The 18,406-nt window shown below is 38.4% G+C and overlaps 1 protein-coding gene across 2 annotated transcripts in view; it reads right to left on the bottom strand.

The window, feature by feature from the left end:
* Positions 1–6,866: 6,866 nt before the first annotated feature.
* The window catches only part of Znrf2 (zinc and ring finger 2), a 94,049-nt gene continuing 82,509 nt past the window's right edge, over positions 6,867–18,406 (bottom strand). For both annotated transcript variants that reach the window (XM_029567529.1, XM_029567530.1), the window contains exons 5-6: positions 16,257–16,335; positions 6,867–12,039 (exon numbers count right to left, since the gene is read on the bottom strand). In XM_029567529.1, coding sequence (XP_029423389.1) covers positions 16,278–16,335 — 58 coding nt within the window. In that variant the 3' untranslated portion in view covers positions 6,867–12,039; positions 16,257–16,277. The remainder of the gene's footprint in view (positions 12,040–16,256; positions 16,336–18,406) is intronic.

The raw sequence follows: 18,406 nt of genomic DNA, 5'->3' as shown, positions 1-18,406 counted from the left end.
TTGACTCAGCAAGGAAAGTCAAAAGGTACTTGCTGCCAAGCCTGATGTTCTGAGTTTGATCCCTAGTACCCATAAGGAGGTAACAGACTCCCACAAGCTGTCCTCTGACCTCTGTATGTGTATTGTGGTATACTCCTCCCTCAAATGTAATTTAAAAAGAGAGAGAGAATGAAATATATAAGATACTAAGGGTATGGTGTGCATGCCTGTAATCCCAGCACATCTTGGGAGCATAGGAAGGCTGAGTTTCCTGTGTATTCTGGGCTACATAGTAAGACTGGTTTAAAAATAAGAGAACAGCAGGAGAGAGAGAGAGAGAGAGAGAGAGAGAGAGACAGAGAGAGAGAGAGAGAGAACAGAAGACGTTTCACCAAGGAACATAAAAGAATGAAAAATGAGCACACTAAAAAATTTTTCAATCAGCATTGTACACATGTGGTGCACTTACATACATGCAAACAAAACATTCATATACATTTTTTTTTTTTTCTGTATGAGGCCGGAGAGATGGCTCAGTGTTTTAAGAGAGTTTGCTGATCTTCCAGAGGATCCAAGTTCAGTTACTAGCACCCACATCAGGGAACTTACAACTGCCTGTAACTCTGGCTCTAGGGTCCAGGGGATCCTACACCCTCTTCTGGCCTCAGAAAATACATGGCATAACAGAGAGGCAGGGGGGAAGAGGGGAAGAGGGGGAAAGAGAGATTGTGAGAAAAAGAAATCATTAAAAAAGTTCATATCACTAGGATTAAGTCAAACAAAAATCACAATGAAAGCCAGGCATGGTGGTGCACACCTTTAATCCCAGCACTCAGGAGGCAGAGGCAGGCGGATCTCTGTGAGTTCGAGGCCAGCCTGGTCTACATAGTGAGTTCCAGGACAGCTGGGGCTACAGGGAGACCCTGTCTCAAAAAGACAAAAAAAAAAAATCACAATGAAATACCAGTACTTTCCCACTAAAATGGGTAAAACTAGACTGTCAGCACCGAGTGTGGACAATTAAGTGGCAAAAATCAGAACGTTTGTGCATTGCTGGAACAATATGGCAGCATCTTACAAAGTTAAATACCACATGACTCAGCTATTTTACCACAGGTATTTATTGGAGAAATGAAATTATATGTTTACACAAAGACTGTACATGAATGTTCATAACCCAAACTAAAAGCCGTGGAGGTCACACCAATAGGTGAAGGATAACATGACATCTTCATGTCACGAACTACTGCTACTCTGCCAAAAAAAATATGACTCAAGTCATGGGGATTTATCTCATATAAACTACACTGAGTGAAATAACACAAATAAAAGGCATGCTAAATGACTGCGTCTAATATACTGCAACGCAAAGCAGATCAATGGGTTGAGGGTGAGTGGGAGCCTACTAAAGGGATCTGAGGTAACTTTTGAAGAAGGATGGAAATGTTTTCTATTTTGGTTGTGGTCACAGGTCCATTTCTGTCCAGAGTCATTAGATAGTACTTATGATGGGTGCTTTTCTTCTACATAAAACAGATGAGTGTTTTTGCTGTATGTAAATTATAACTTAGTAAAGCTGCTTTGAAAAGGAAATAGCTTGATCAGGAATACGCCACTACTCTCAACAAGAAAACAGGCCTCTACAAGTGGAAACAGGGCCAACAACTCCAGCTGGCTCTTCGGCAACCATGTATTAGCAATACTCACAGTAGTTCTTACCAGCAAGGGCACATGTCAGTTTGGCATGAAACCATTCTCCTGTGAGAAAATATAACTTCATTCCTTCTAAGACCTGACATACATAAATGGTTATTCAAAACAAAATTTCAAACTTCTGTTTTTTGAGATGCTGTTGTACTTTTGAGATAAAATTTTAACTTGCCAGACTGATTTTTATCTCCAGTTCAATTTGGTGTTTTACTCTTTCTGTAGGGCACAGGAGAAGGTACACTGCACTGGGGCTGTAGAAGAGTAACAGAAAAATGACGGAAAACTTCTTGGTGTCTACAAAAGGGAAAGGTCCAATGTTAAGGCCTGGATGCTCAGGACCACATGTGGAGCCAGCAGGAAGGTAGAAGGTCCACTCTAGAGAATCAGTCCTCCCAAGACTAGAATCTGCAAATGACAGAAACCTCCCCTGTTCACAGAATAAGCCCAACACAAAGGCAAAGCCACTGCCATGAACAACCTGGGCTCTCAGGGGAGGGGGTGGTTTGAGACAAGGTCATGTAGCCCAGGCTGGCCTCTGGCTATGTAGAGAAGACCTCAACTACTGATTCTCCTGTCTCCACTTCCCGAATGCTGGATTACAGGCATATGCTACCTGGCCTAGTCAGTAAATGTATTTTTTAAATAGTTTATTTTTCATTTTATGTGTATCAGTGTGTTGTCTGCATACAGGTAAGTGCACCCATGTCATGCAATGCCTACGGAGGTCAGAAGATGGTGTTAGATCCCCTGGAACTGGAGTTATGGATGGTTGTTAGCCATCATGTGGGTGCTGGGATTCAAACCCAGGACCTCTGCAAGAGTAGCCAGTGCTCTCAATCCAGCCCAGTAGGACTATTTTTAACTGCTGTATTCTCTCATTCCTGGCACTTAGTTTCTTGTGCTCTGACTGCTCCTGGAACTCGGTGACTCATTTAAGTCACCAAGGAGAGACAGACGTCAGTGCTCATTTTCGAGGGTCAGAGCTAAGTTTATGAAATCCAAAGACTGAAAGTCAAAGGACTTTTGCTTTGTCAGAGTGCCAAGTTCTGGTGGCAAAAAGGGCTTTCAGGGGCCTACTAGACTTGACTGAAAAACCAAGATCAGATCACGGCTGAGTCACACAGTTTATTTCATGAACAAAGAACAGTTTTCTCATCCAGAATCAAGAGTTCAATCAAGCAAGAAGAGCAGCGGGAGGGGGACAGAGTGAGATGGTGGCTGCAGAAGTCTGAAACCTGCCTGGAACCCTTCCTGAATATGGCTATTGGCTATACAACAGAACCACACTGCAATAATTAGCCCAGTCTGGGTGGCGAGGTCTAGGCCTTAACACATTTGAAGAGCTACCTCTGCATTCCTTTCTTGCCTCCTGAATTAACCTAACATTTGGCCAAGTTCCAAGAATCAGCACTCACGGAAATCAAAAGGCAGAAATGTGGGAGGGATCCTTCCCAGGCCAAGGTCTGCATGACTCCACTCACTCACTGCAGCACAGGAGCACAGAACCTGGACAAGCTGAGCAGCTGCTGCTCACATTAGACTATGAAGTCTGTTTGCAAGTGTCTTGTGGACAAGCTTAAGAGTTTAAGCACAGACATGGCAGAAAGTCAACTACATCTACAAGTCAGGATAGTCAGGAAAATGCCCAAGTAGATCTGGACACAGGTGACATGTCACTGGAGCTCACCAGCACAGCTCCTGTTGATCAGAGCTCACAGTGCACCAGCTTCCATCCAGTAGACCAGCGAATCAAACCCCACACATTTTCACCGAAAGTTGCAGTCACAACAAAGGCCAGCGTTGTCTGCTAATGCACATAAAGACCCTAATTTTGTAAAGTTCTTTTCACTGAAAAAGTTGACAGTACCTCAATCTAATCACAAGACAGGACAAGTGCTGCTCACACTTGGACTCTTCACAAAGCTGGAGTTACCTAGATCTGTGTTGCTCAGGACAATTGACACTGGTTGCCTAATTGCTGAGCATGAACAATGAACAATGGCACTCGTTCCAAAAAAGATGGAAAAAGCTAGTTATGTATCAATTGAGGTTTTTTAAAATTTTTATTATTTCTATTTAATGTGTATGAGTGTATTGCCTGCATGTACATAAGCGCACCTGTGTCGTGCAATGCCCATGAAGTCAGAAGAGATTGTTGGATCCCCTGGAACTGGAGTTACAGATGGTTGTTAGCCACCATATGGGTGCCCGGAATTGAATCTGGGTCCTCTGCAAGAGCAGCCACTGCTCTTAACCACTGAGCCATCTTTCTAGCCCCAATTGAGGATTTTTCTTCCAGAACGACTGCATGTTAAGATGACAGTACTGGATGTTTGAACAGCTTAGGAAAGTCTATGGCCTTCACTATGTTTTGTGTTCCAATAAATGACTTCCTTGATGGATACCATCTAAACACCTCGGTAATGAATATCCTTAGCATTAACACCACATATTTCAGGTGTTAATGAGCCATGAAAGGCTCATGATATGCAGCCATTTGATATTTTTCTAAAATACAATTATACTGTGCCAGTACTGCACAGTATTTAGTTAACCAATTGGTATCATTATTTAGTTAACCAATTGGTATCTCAGCTCAAACCAATCAGAAAGACTAAAAGCTCAAATTCACTTTGTTCGAAAGAATTTTTTTTTTTTTTTTGGTTAGGTACTCTTTAATAACATAGTGAATTCAAGAGTTCACAGAAAATATTACCAAAGAAATAAAGCACTAGGTAGCAGAACTTTTAAAGTTTCATAAGTCATTCATAATTTCATCATTAAGTGCTGCAGAAAGCAATTTCTTGAAAGCATTTTATATGGGACATATATAGGGGTTCTGTCATTGTAACATATGTATCTTGAGCATTAAGTTTCTATTAGTCTCACAGACCTTGTTACATAGCAATTCCTGGCCTCTGAAGTCCCAAGTTATTTACAAGAGAAACTTTGAGTCAACTTAAAGAAAACTGCCTTGGTGTTGCCACAGATACACTGTGTCAGACTAGGTCATCAGTGGGGAGCACTGACTGCCTCAACCCACAGGAACATTCCAAAGTTGCCATTCCTCCAAGTAAGACATATTTAACCACTCTTTCTTTCCTGTCCTTTGCTAACAAAGAGCATGCCAGCATCATGTAGCCTTCTGGTCCTTCTGAGCACAGCCTGCGCTATCTTTAACAGCAGTATCATCAGGACAACAGGCACGTACACGTCTATAAGGTCCCATTTTAGTTTACTTTTATTGTAAAGACTTGAAGTCAGGGAGACAACAGAAAGGACATGGAAAATGAAGCTGAAAAAAACACCTCAAGATCATTCCTGGGCGCATTCACTAGGCAGTTGGGGCTCCAAGAGATGTTCAACTTGGCCAAGCCAGTGCGAAACTCACTCACCATTCACTTACTGACTCTAGCAGCCCTGGCAGTATCTGTGCCCTCTGGGCCCTAGACATACGTTTCTTCCAACAATTCGTGTCTGGCTTCTTTCTTGAGACTGCCCCGGCCCCACCATATCTAATTCATTTTGAATGGGGGTTCTCTAGCAGACACTACTAGCATGATCAGACTCTTCCAGGTAGACTTAACCCTTCAAGATGCACAAAAGGTACAACTAGTAGTGGTCCTCCTCTCCAATCCTTATACACAAATGACCACCAACGTGAGTCAATTTCCCTAAGTCTCCAGTTTAGCTCTGTCTCTCATTGTCTTGAGTTACTATGGATTTTGTAACAGGTCTCCATGCCTTCCTCACCACTGCTTTAGTTCTGTCTCTCATTATCTTGAGTCACTATGCATTTCTTAACAAGTCTCTATGCTTCCAGTCCCATCCTCTCCAATCAGAAATGTAAATGTTACTGTCCTTTTCCTGGTTAAAGACTTTCCATCACCATGAGATACACATTTCTGACTCTTGCTCACACACCCCCGCCCCCCCTAGTAAACATTGACTTTCTCACTCCTGTCATGTCCTTTCTGCCGTGGGAATTCCTTCACTAAGATTCCCACTTCACATACACTTGTTACATATTTTCTTCATCCACTAAGGTCAGCGATTTTTCTAGATTCTTGGTTCTAGAAGAGCACAGACGACTTAAATGGTGCTTAATGTATGATTGCTCAAACAGAACAGTCAACCAGGTTTTTGTGATAATAAAAATCAGAACCTACGATGTTGTTATACCTTTGCTTCTTAAACACATCAGTTAAAATCTTAGGTATTATGACACATGGTGAACAGAGTAACAAAAACCATATAAATGGACAGCAATGTTTTTGTTCATACTACAAACATCAGTGTGTACCATGCATCTGGCCTTGCATACAAGTATCTTTTTAAAATATTTTATTATTATATGTTTATAAGTATATTGCCTGCATGCAAGTACACTGGTGTTGTGCAGTGACCACGGAGGACAGAGGAGGGTGTTGGATCCACTGGAACTAGAGTTACAGTTGTTAGTCACCATGTGATTGTTGGGAATTGAACCCAGGTCCTCTACAAGAGCAGCCAGGGCTCCTAACCTGAGTCATCTCTCCAGCCCCCACAGATACCTTATATTTGATTCAACAACCCTAGTGACGGAAGACCAAGGTGAGACCCAGAGAAATAATCTTTACCCAATGGCCAGAGATATAACTTGAAGATGAGACTCAAACCTAGTTTCTTACCACTTTACTACAAAATTCAATACCATTTCTATGATGAAAACTGCTTCCAAAGATTACTTCTCTTCTAAAGCCATAAGGGCATGTTGCTAAATACAAATGAAATCTTTTTTTTTTGTCTCTTTGAGACAGGATCTCCCTGTAGCCCCACTGGAACTCACTATGTAGACCAGGCTGGTCTGGAACTCTCAGAGATCCACCTGGCTCTGCCTCCCAAGTGCTAGGATTAAAGGTCTGAGCCACCATGCCTGGCTTGCAAATGACATCTTTAAAAAAAAAGTGACTATGTATTAGATCATCCTTCCTCAAAATTTAATAGTTCTCCAACTGTATTTCAATTAGAGGATTAACATCATGTATTTCAAAGTACCATCTTTATTTATGGTTAGGGTAATGTAGAAAGATTTTTGTCCATTACTATTAGTCATCAGCTAATGGAGAATTTTTACAATTTTGGATTCACTTTTGTTATGAGCATTAAAAAATAAGGAAGCCATAACAACTCATGACAACTTTTCAACATTCAATATTTGTTTTATTATATTTCCAACTTAAAGACATAAAATAGGATATGACAACTTTCCTTGAAAGCATTCTTCTCTTATTTTCTACTCCTAAAGAACAAGATAATTTAACAAGATCATTAGGAAATGTTATTAAAATGCCAATAATGAATTGTTCCATTTTTGTTTATAACTATTAAACATTAGAACAAGCTGTTCCTAATACATTTTCTCCCTCTTGTGACTGATGCTCTCAGGGCTTTATTTAACAACAACAAAATACTTTCTAAGAGATGAAATTAAGAAGTATTGTAGAGTTGCGGCAACCATGAGTAAATAGAGATAATTCAATTTTCAAACAATGAAACCAATATAAGTCATTTGCAAAGAAATGCAATGAAGTGATAACCAGTATCATCAAATTCCAACGTACCTTTTATTTTCCCTAGAACAGAGTAGCCTAATTGTATTATGTGTACCCAGATGTTCAGAAGGGACTAAAATGAAACTTTTCTTTGTAGTTCATGCTGGTCTCAAATGTAGCCCAGGCTGGCTTTGAACCTGATCTTTGATCTTCTGCTTCAGCTTCAACATACCAAAATCAAAAAAAGCAGACATGGGCAATTAGTGATAGGAGAACTGTCTTCTGATGTCCAATCTTGGGATCCTGAAGGGTGCCTCATGATCCAGGGGCAAAGCTGAGAAACACAACCAGCTTAATCGATGCTACAATACAGTATCACATTTTTCATTCTGGAATGTTAGATCATGCTGTATTTTCTCTGCTTCTCTATAAACAAGGAGAAAAAAATCTACCTTATTATCAGCTGGTTGAAAATTAAGGCTATTTTAAACATTTAATAAACTTCTCAGGAGAGTAATAGTGCATTTTCAAATGACACTATCTGCTGCTCAAAGCCTTTTACTTTCCACAGAAAGTCAATAGACTTAAAAAAAAAAAAACAGCTATTTCCCATCTAAGACAGGAATTCTATGATTAAAAAAATTGTATTTCCTAGCTTAAGAAAGCATTCACAGAATACAGAGAACTTGGGTACAGTATTACCAAAAACATTCTATCAACTGTTTCAGAATAGGAATTAGTACATAGGAATATACCAAGTAGCAATTTCCTCCAAAGAAAACCAAGCAGCAGAGATTCAGTTTCAGAAAGAAAAGATCTGCAGAAAAGGAAAGAAAAAGTACAACAGGTGTTGTGACTACTACTTATTACACATCTGAGGAAACAACAGAAGGTGTGTAGTTTAGGAACTGGAGAAAGGGCCCCAAACACAGTACTAACATGCTTTTTCCAAAGAAGTTAAAGGGACATTTCGCATTTAATCACTCACTGCCAATGAATATGGAGTTGACCTCAGGATATACCCAAACTGTAAGAAAATGGCCCAAATGAACTAAAAGACTTTGGCAACTAACAACCTGCACCATTTACCTCTAAGTAGTTTTACACAGCTCCTGACAATTTTCTTAATAAGGAAACCTCCATATCATAAGCATAAGATTATTTGGATATTACCAATGCATAGTGTGGCTATCAATTAGATGGTAAATTCAAGTATTCTTGAATTTTAAAAAAGTTTCATGCTTTGCGTACTCATAGCTTATTGTTGGGGAAATCCCCCTTATTTCACGCTCTAAGTCAGTCCATAAAAGCAGGTAATATTTACATTGAAGTTACAATCTTTTTCATTGAAAAGAATATATCTGTTTTTCTATATTAAAATGATTGCATTCGGGGTTTTTTTTGTTGCTGTTTTTGAAGACAGGTTGGCCTGGAACTCAATATGCAGCCCAGGCTAGTCTTTAACTTGCGGCACTCTTCCTGACTGTCTCCTGAGTGCTGGGATTATAAGGTGTGAGTTACTACATATTCAGTTACAAATAACTGCTCCGAAACTTCACTGTACCCAAACTTAGAGACACAGCTGTAAATAAGCTCGGAAAAGGACTCTGCCTTTTGATAACTCATTCAGGGAAAATCTTTTGGACATGCACACTGCAAATATGCTGAGAACGGTCTTGGCTTTGGGGCTACATTCTAGTAAGATGTCTAAGTGGGTGAAAACCAGAATAATCATGTAACATTTAAGAGATACCTACAACTTACAATAGTGAGCCCAAACCTGCATACTGTGTAACAGTTGACATTGTTTTCCAGTGTTGCTTCTGCTATCACATATACAAAAATCAGTTTCAGAACCAGTGTTTGTATTTTAATCACATTGGTCTTAAAACAATCTATAACCTCAAAACCATTACCTCTATTTCTCTGGGAAAGAGCTAAAAGAGAATAATTCTGCTTTCTCTTAAACATTCTGGCAGAAGGGGAAAAAAAAGCCTGATCAAAACAATAAAAATTGGCAATCAATAAATTCATTATGAACACAGCAGCACTAGAGTCAAGTTCAAGAACATACTTCTTTCTACATACATGTGTAACCTTATTTGAAGATGAGTATTTACAAAGATTTTAGAAGGCCATAATCAACTGGACAGCCTCAGCTTTCAACTTCAATGCAGCATTCACTTGTCAGTAGTTTAGCTGAATATTTAAACAACGTAAGTTTATCTCTGATACTGTTCAGTGCCTGTATACAAATTTATAAATATTATAAGCATTTTTAAAAAACATCACTTATAATCTATTCCCAGAAGTATCTCCAAACAAAAAATGGAGCATTTGATCTCTTTTCTTCAATTCCTATTCTTTTTAGGAAATCATTGGAGATTAAATTTAAAATAAAAATGTCAACTTCATAAATTCTGACACAAGTGGTTGCTTTAAACAGCTGTCAGTAAACACTGTTTAGATGAGCATAATCAAGTAGACTTGACGCTGAGGAACACTGACCTTTTTAAAAACCAAAGGAGCTTCTGTGGAGCAGCTGCAGCACAGGGCCAGATGACAGAAAGAGGCTAGATGATGAGACTGCCAGTCAAGGACAAAGTAAGGAAGGAAGTGAACTTAGGCTAGGGCTGTTCTAAAGTTAACAAGTGAGCTATAGTACAAACCAAATTCCAGGGGTGTTAATTAGCACAGCTATTCTTTGAAGAATGGAAGAGAGCTAAGTAATTCTTTTATTTATATTTTTATTTTTTTGGTCTTTTTGAGACAGAGGGTCTCCCTGTAGCCCCAGCAGGCCTAGAACTCACTATGTAGACCAGGCTGGCACCAAATTCACAGAGTTCCACCTGCCTTTGCCTCACAAGTGCTGGGATTAAAAGTGTGCACCATCACAGTACTTTTTATCACATTACAGTAGTAGAGAGCAAGTAAATCTAAGAGATCTTCCTTGGGGAAAATATGAGAGGAGGGGGCTAGAAGCTTACAAAATTGAAAACTGAAGAAAAAAATGAATTCAAATTAAGATTTCATACTAACAGAAAAAAAATTTAAGAATATTCTTCCTACCCTTCAAGAAAGAGCAATTTTCCACAACTGGTTGAAAAAAGCACCTACGGAACTGTGCTATCAGCTGTCACACGGAGGTCATAGATTCTTCTGACATTGCAGCATAACAACAGGCATTTCACAGCATAACTGTAGGGAAAATGTTATCTAATCTAAAATCACGCAGACAGCAATAAAGTTCTTTCAACTATTCAAAACACAAATTTTTCTGGGTAGCAGCAGTTGTTCCTGTACTTGCCGTTTTAAAAAATACGAAACAGAAGCAAGAGTTGGGAAACAAAATGAGAGGATGAGAGCAGCAGCATTAAATAAAAAGCAAATACTTAAATAATCATGGAAGGTTAAAAGAGCAAACAGCTCTTGTGTGGCTGCTGACTATATCAAGTCAAGGGCACTGACAGCACTCTCCCTGTGTTGAAATGGCTAAGCTACTTAGTGGTATTTTGGTACATTTTCAAAAAGACATTCACTATTGATGCCTTGATAGCTCTCTTCCAGTATCTGTAACCATCAGATGTATTTGGGGGGAATATTTATTCACATAATTTTGCTTAATACAATTCTTTCTACAAAGACTGAATTTTAAAATAACATTTTCAATTACAGTAACAACACATTAATAAATTATAAATTAACAAAATCTTTATATTTGCTGTAAAAAATCATTTATCAAATGCTAACATCCAGATTATCTGGAAAACTAAAGATGCAAATTGCTCTATCTGGCATCCCAATTAAACTGATTTTTTTCAAAAGTATATAAAATGTCCCTCAAATCATTCAAAGTTCCATTCCGGAAATATTTATTTCACCCTTTTTATAAGGTATTAAGTTTACAACTTGCTAAACATTTTACCCAAATGTGGGAAAACTGCCTGGAGATGCAAAGCACAATAAAGTAATTACATGAAACAAAAGATACCCGTTAAAACAAAGTTATTACAGTTGGCAGGACTTAAAATTGGTAATTTTCTTTTTTAAAGTTGCATAGCTGCAAGATGATTCACTGCTAATAAACCGTTAAGCAGCTTTATTTCCGAAGAAACAATATATTTCAGAAACTGAAATTCAGTAGACAATTCCACACTTAATTGATTAAAATGTAATTATGTAACTTGATTTACTCTTTGGATGGCATTTTGATAATAAACCTTTAATTAAAACTACTAACACATTTAGCTCTCCTACGCAGAAATCTATTTTCCATACATGGGGAAACAAAATGGAAGAACTTGAGATTACGGTCTCCATTCAGACAATGTTTTACTGCTTTGATTACATTTCTCGTTTCACATTGAAGAGTTTGTGAGAACTAAATTGTGTGGAATAGGTGAATGCAGAAACATTATGTTGGGGAAATAAAGAGACCCCAAACTAAACAAACAAACAAAACACAGCTACTTATGCAGCTCTACAGAACTTAATAAAAATTACATCAACTTTTAAAGTAGTTAACTTTGGTGTCTGAATACAAAATGTTTATCAGTATCTATGCAGATGACTAGTACAGGATGTGCAGCATTTTCAGAATCCCTGTGTGTCCCTTATATGCAAGTTTGGTACACTGAGTTCTGTGGCTCCTGGCCCTCCTCAGCAGGATGGCTCCCTGTATGACTGTCCATCCCTGTACCACCGAGTGTCACAGAACTCAGATTTCTGGCTGAGTTAGCCTGCAGTTCTGATATTTTCCAGAGACAGATCTTCAAATCCTCTAGATTTCTCAAGCATCTTGAAAAGACAAGAAAATCTGTATAAAAATAAAAGATTTTATTTTAAGCCATGATCCACAATAGTAATACAAATCAACACACAACACCCATTTACATTTCTCCATCAACTCTGCTTTCATTACTGTACACTATCATATCCTTTTGGTTTTGCTATTTCAGAAAGTTATAAAATTAGTATTAGATAGAACAAATGAAGAACAGAATGACCAGTTAAAATAACAGTCTCAAAAAACAGCCCAAATGTAATTCATTCCTTTTTGGCAACAAATACTCTATGAAAGAAAGAATATACACATACACATGCCCCCCATTAAAAAAAAACCTGATAACTGGGGCTGGCGAGATGGCTCAGCAGTTAGGAACACTGGTTGTTCTTGCAGAGGACCCAGGTTCGATTCCCAGCACCCACATGGCAGCTATAAACTGTCCTTAACTCCAGTCCCAGGGGATCTGACGGCCTCTTCGTGCATTGCACAACACTGGTGCACTTACCTACATGCAAGCAATACACACATACGCATAAAATAAAAAATAAATAAATTTTTTTAAAGTTAAAAAAAATAAAAACCTGATAATCCCCCCAAATTCAAACAGTAAACAACGACTTCCTAACTCACCAAGGCCTTTCCATTCTCATGTTTCTATCTGGGGTTGGTAATTCAGTTCTTACACTAAGAGATATATAAATGCTGGGTCTTGCCATTATTATTCTTATTTTAATGTTTTAAAAACACTAAATCCTCTTCAAATCCATATGCTTTTAATGTAGGTCAGATAAAGATCAGACACAAAAATGTACATGAAGATATTTTCCATCTATTAATTCTATCTTATGTGTACGAGTGTTTTGCCTGCATGTATGTAAGTGTACCTCTGTTGTATATGCCCACAGTGGGCAGAAGAGGATGTCATATCTCCTGGAACTGGCATTGTGGACCACTGTTAGCTGCCATGTGGGTGCTGGAAACTGAACCTGGAGCCCTGCAAGAGCAGCCAGTGCTCTTATCGCTGAGTCATCCATCTCTCCAGTCCCAACATCCATTAATTCTTTAAAATGACTCCTTCATATTTCTGTAGGCAGCTGAGCTTACAAAGTTCAACCTATTCCTTTTCAAAACTCGGGTTCTATGATCCCTAAAAGATAATACTGAGATGTTAAGGAAAAAAAAAAAAAACATTGCATGGGCCTAGTAGACTCATGATGGTGACTATGAGAGGAGATGCATCACAGAGGTGGCACAAGCTTGACAGCGAAGAAAAAAGTGTAGTGAGACAGGCCATGAAAGAAATGTATGTATGTCTTATGGTCTAAGTGTTTACATCTCCACAAAACCCTAGGTTGAGGGGCTATGGAGATGGCTCACTGATTAAGAGCATTAGCATTAGAAGACCGGGGTTCAGTTCCTAGCACCCACATGGCAGCTAACAACCATCTGTAACTCGAGTTCCATGGGATCTGAGGCAGCTCTTCTAGCCTCTGAAGGCACTGCATGATACAGGTGCACTTACACATATGCAGACAAAACATTCATACATATAAAGTAAAAATAAATATTTTAAAAACCAAACAAAACAAACCCTAAGTTGAAACCTAACTTTCACCACAGCAGTATTAACAGGTACATTCCTACAGAGGTGATTAGCCACTCTTCTACCATCCAAGGATGCCTGATGGTGTCCCAAGTGAGGGGACTCAAAAGGCACTCTATCTTCTGGCATCTTGATCAAGGACATCCCAGTCTCCAGGATGGTGAGCAAATAATTTTGCTTATAAATCAACCATTTGAAAGGTACTTTGTTGTACCATCTTGAATGTACTAAGACAGACTAAAAGGGCCATATTTATCTGCAGGTTAAAAATTTAGGGATATACTTTGTCTCTACAATCTTTTGAGGCAAGGTCTCCCACTGTAGCTCAGGCTAGCCTAGCCTCAGCCTCCTGACTGCTAGGAAAATAGATGTATGCCACCATGCCAGGTAAAGCCTTCACTGTATTGGTTTTAGTATTTTTCTTAAGATACTTCTATAATCTATCCATAACTTTATTGGCTCAGACACAGGGCAACACTGACAGCATTTCAAAGCATCTTCTCCATCCAAAAAAGCTTTTTAGGCTGAGGACGTAACATAACTTAGTGGTAGAGCACTTGGCTAGCACGTATGAGCTAAGTTTAAGTTCCAGTTAGTACATTAAAAATGACAACAAAATTCTTTTTCTAGGAATGAGGATATACGTATTTCACTGGTAGATTGCTAGCATGTGCCAGGCCATGGGTTCGATTTCCAGCACCTTAGAACAAACAAACAAACAAAACCCTCACCTTCCTAGCAGTGAAATAAAAACACAGATGTACATGTGCCCCAAATACAACTCTATACACTCTCCTGCTCTTCCCCAACAATCTTATCTCAGTACTTTAAGGTATAATCTTAGTAACTTCATAGTAGAAGTTCAAAAGTGATAGTCTTTCATGCCGATAGTCTACCAAGGCTCTATTGATACTATTTTTTAAAAGGGCCTACTCTACTAAAGCTGTCATTTCAGTTGGGATAAGGCTACAAAGTAACTATAAATCTTCCATGTCAGTTTTAGAATCTGCTATCCTTTAATTATCCTCATCAATGGAGCAACAAAATTTGAGTGTATTACCTAATATACTTTATTAATTACATTTTAAATTTACTGTGTACATGGATGTGTATATGGAGGTCAGAGGACAGCCTGTGGGAATCAGTTCTCTCTTTTCACAGTGTGGGTCCCAGGGGTCAAATTCAGGTCATCGGGCTCAATGGCAGGTGCCTTTAATCAGTGAGCCACCTTGCTGGTCTGAAGAGCAAGAATTATCAAAATAAAAGGGAAGTGGGAGGACAGTAGAGGACAAGATCCCAGAGTGTCATGACCTGCTCTTAGTCCCTGCCTCCAGTCACAGTCACTCAGCAAGGACTGTTGGAGGCTGTAGCGTTACCTCTGACCATGAAGGCTCTCATTCCTCTCAAACATTCCAAGATGAGCCAAGTGCTTTCCATATTTAAAGAGAACAATTAAGTTAACCTTTATTTTCCCAAACCTAAATGATATCTTACTTTATCTTATGGAATATGAAAACAAGTAATGCCCATGAGATTAGTTTTAATTCACAAAGCACTTTCAAATACCACGCTATGAATAAGCTGACTTAGCAGAACAAAAATATTCTATTTCATATTGAAATTTGATTTTTTTTTTGCCTACTATAAACACTTTACAACACGTTAAGGGTACAAAGGAGAACAAATGATAACAATGTAAGTTTTTTGAAGTAAATGCTAGCTACCTAATTATAGCAGAATTGCTAAAATAAAATAATCACCAGATTCAGAATGCCTGGACTCAAATCTCAACACTACCAACAGACTATGTGGCCATACCAAGTCAGCATTCCTAACCTCTCTATACCTAACTTCCTTATCCATGTAATAGGAATAACAGAACTGGCACAAAGTGTCTCTAAAATCAAGTGAGTAACTGATAGACATAAAATGATGCTCATAACACCTGGCACATAACACTGTGGAATGATCAGGGCTGTATTACCTGAGAAAATACAAGGAGACCATGCCCAAGAGCATAGCATTACACTGTACTGGTAACCTTGGACTCCCAAGTATAACTTGCTTCATTTCTTCTTTTAATGTCTGAGAATGTATGTATGCATATTCTCGTTTGTGCATGTGTGTGGGAGCCAGAAGTTGAGAACTGATATCCTCCTCAATCATTTTTCATCTTGTTTTGAGACAGGATACCTCTTGGCTGGCCTGGAACTCACTACATAGACCAGATTGGCATCAAACTTAGAGAGACCTGCCTGCCTCTGCCTCCCAAATGCTGGGATTTTTAAAGGCATGTACCATGTCTGGTTTTTATATGGTAGTCTTAGAAAGTATCTGAAACACATACAGAACAGACACAAGAACACGCACATGCCTCAGTGGATGAATTAAAACAGCAGACTCAGGAGATGGTTCTGCAGGTAAAGGCGCTTGCCACCAAAGAAGACATGAATTCAAACCCTGGAACCAACATAGTGTAAGGACAGAACCAACTCCCACAGGTTGTCCTGTGACTTCCATATGCATACACATGAATACACACAGACACATGTGTAAGTAAAAATCTGAAAGCAAAATTGAAGCTGAAAATATGTAACTCAAGATAATGTTTTAAAAAGCAGTTAAACAAAAAGGAGACAATTACCCATAAAACAGGAATTGATGCTTAATCTGATGGATGTTCAGGGCAAGATCTATTTACTTCAAACCATTCATCTATGCAGCTGAAAAAGAAAAAAAAATCAGAAAAATGTAAATCTTACGGATAATTATTTCACAGTAGCCATATATAAAACATCTACAACTTGACTTTAATATCGGAAAGAAAAAAATAAAATCAGTATTTTAAACAATCGTATTTGACAAAAAACAAATAAAAGGTATATTTGTATCATTCAACACCATTAAAGGGAAAAAAATCTTTGCAAAATTATTGTACAAAGTACTCCCAAGTTTAAAGAGAATAACTATTCCCTTAAAGAACTGCCATTTCATCAATACTCAAAATTAAAGAACAAAGTTGAAAAATAGTTCCCCTTTCAAAATAGTTACATATAAGCCTGTGTAGGCCACCTATCAATATAATTAAAGTTTTAGATTTCAATCTTTGACAATATTGCATAACATTTAAAAATATGATTAAATGTAATTGAACCTTTAATTCTATCCTGCTCCACAACTCATATACATACAAATAGATACCCTAATCTATTTATATTTATAGAGTATTTGTAATCTTATTAAAGATTAAGTACTAGGGTGCCTATAACCATCCTTTTTTGAGTATGTGTATGTGTGCATATGTGTCAGTGTGCATACACATGGAGGCAAGAGACAACCTCTGATGTCAATCCTTAGGTATTGCCCATCTTTTGTTGAGACAGCATTTCTCACTGGCTGGAATTCACTAAGTAGATTATTAAGTTGAGGCTAGCTGTCAGCCAGCTCCAGGCATCCACCTATCTCCCTACCTCAGTCATGAGATTATAAACTCTTAGCACCACACTGACTTTTATATGTGAGTTTCAAGAATTGAACCCACGTTCTCATGCTTGCAAGGCAAGCAAGCAGTTTACTGAGCTATCTCCCCACCTCAAAGTTATCCTTAAGGTAGATCTGCACTGTCCAAAGCAACAGTCAGGAGCCATAGGTAGTTACTTATTAAAATGAAAAACAGCAAAACATCTAGCTCCTCAGTCACATGTCCCTCACTGTAGACAGTTCTAATTCACAGGGCCGAGATAGATGAGAAAGATCAATGTCATAAAAGGGTTTACTCGGCCAGCAGCTAGTAAGCTACTAAAGCAGGACTCGAACGGTTCAGTAGTCTCATTGGTGGTACATGTTCATTTCCACAGGCCATAAAGCTAGGAGGTTAGAAGAGCAAATTAATATTTATCATTCAAAATTATTGGCTTTATAGGTGAACATAATAGAAAAAAAGGTAAAGTACCTCAATATACATGTTCTTTCAAGTATCTAAAACAATTTCTGTTGCCCCTGGAATTTTTATTCTCTACATATAATACACACCAATTTTGTTTATGACACAGTTTTCAGTGCATTTTGTACCACTGAACTCTAAAATTCCCCTGACCTACAAAAATGCCTCTTAAATGAGATACTGAGAATAAATAGTCCAGATGTGTTAACAATTCACATGAATCTGAGTAGTACCTATGAAATCTAAAATGGGTTCATCTTATTTTACAATCATGTGAATAAATAAAACTCTAGGCCCCCTTTCATATAAACTGGTATCAATCCACACACCTCATTTAAAAAAAAAATTTTTTATGTGTCTGAGTGTTTTAAATGTATCATGTGCACGTGCTGTCCACAGAGGTCAGAAGAGGGCATCAGAGCCACTGGAACTGCAGTTAGAGATGGTTGTCAGCCACCTTACGGGTGCTGGGAACCAAACCCAGGTCTGCCAAGAGTAGCCAGTGTTCTTAACTGCTGAGTCATTTCTCCAATCCCCAATCCATGTATTTTCTATTCTAAACTATCTCCATTTGTTAATCAGTATATGATAGTCCTCTGTCCCGGCACCAACAGGAAAGCCATTTCCTAAATTTGGTATTTTCATTCTTAAACATTTTCTTACTGGATAATTTTAAATACATGTATTCTAAAATAATAACAGCATTATTTTCATGTTTAAAAACTTAAATAAGCCAGGTGTGGTGGCGCACGCCTTTAGTCTCAGCACTCAGGAGGCAGAGGCAGATGGAGCTCTGTGAATTCAAGGCCAGCCTGGTCTACATAGTGAGTTCTAGGACAGCGGGCTACAGG

This window comes from Nannospalax galili, unplaced genomic scaffold, assembly GCF_000622305.1.
Source record: "Nannospalax galili isolate Female #2095 unplaced genomic scaffold, S.galili_v1.0 scaffold158, whole genome shotgun sequence".
Taxonomy (NCBI): domain Eukaryota; kingdom Metazoa; phylum Chordata; class Mammalia; order Rodentia; family Spalacidae; genus Nannospalax; species Nannospalax galili.
The sequence above is the reverse complement of the archived record's forward strand: the minus strand, read 5'-3'. Positions and strand labels throughout refer to the sequence as shown.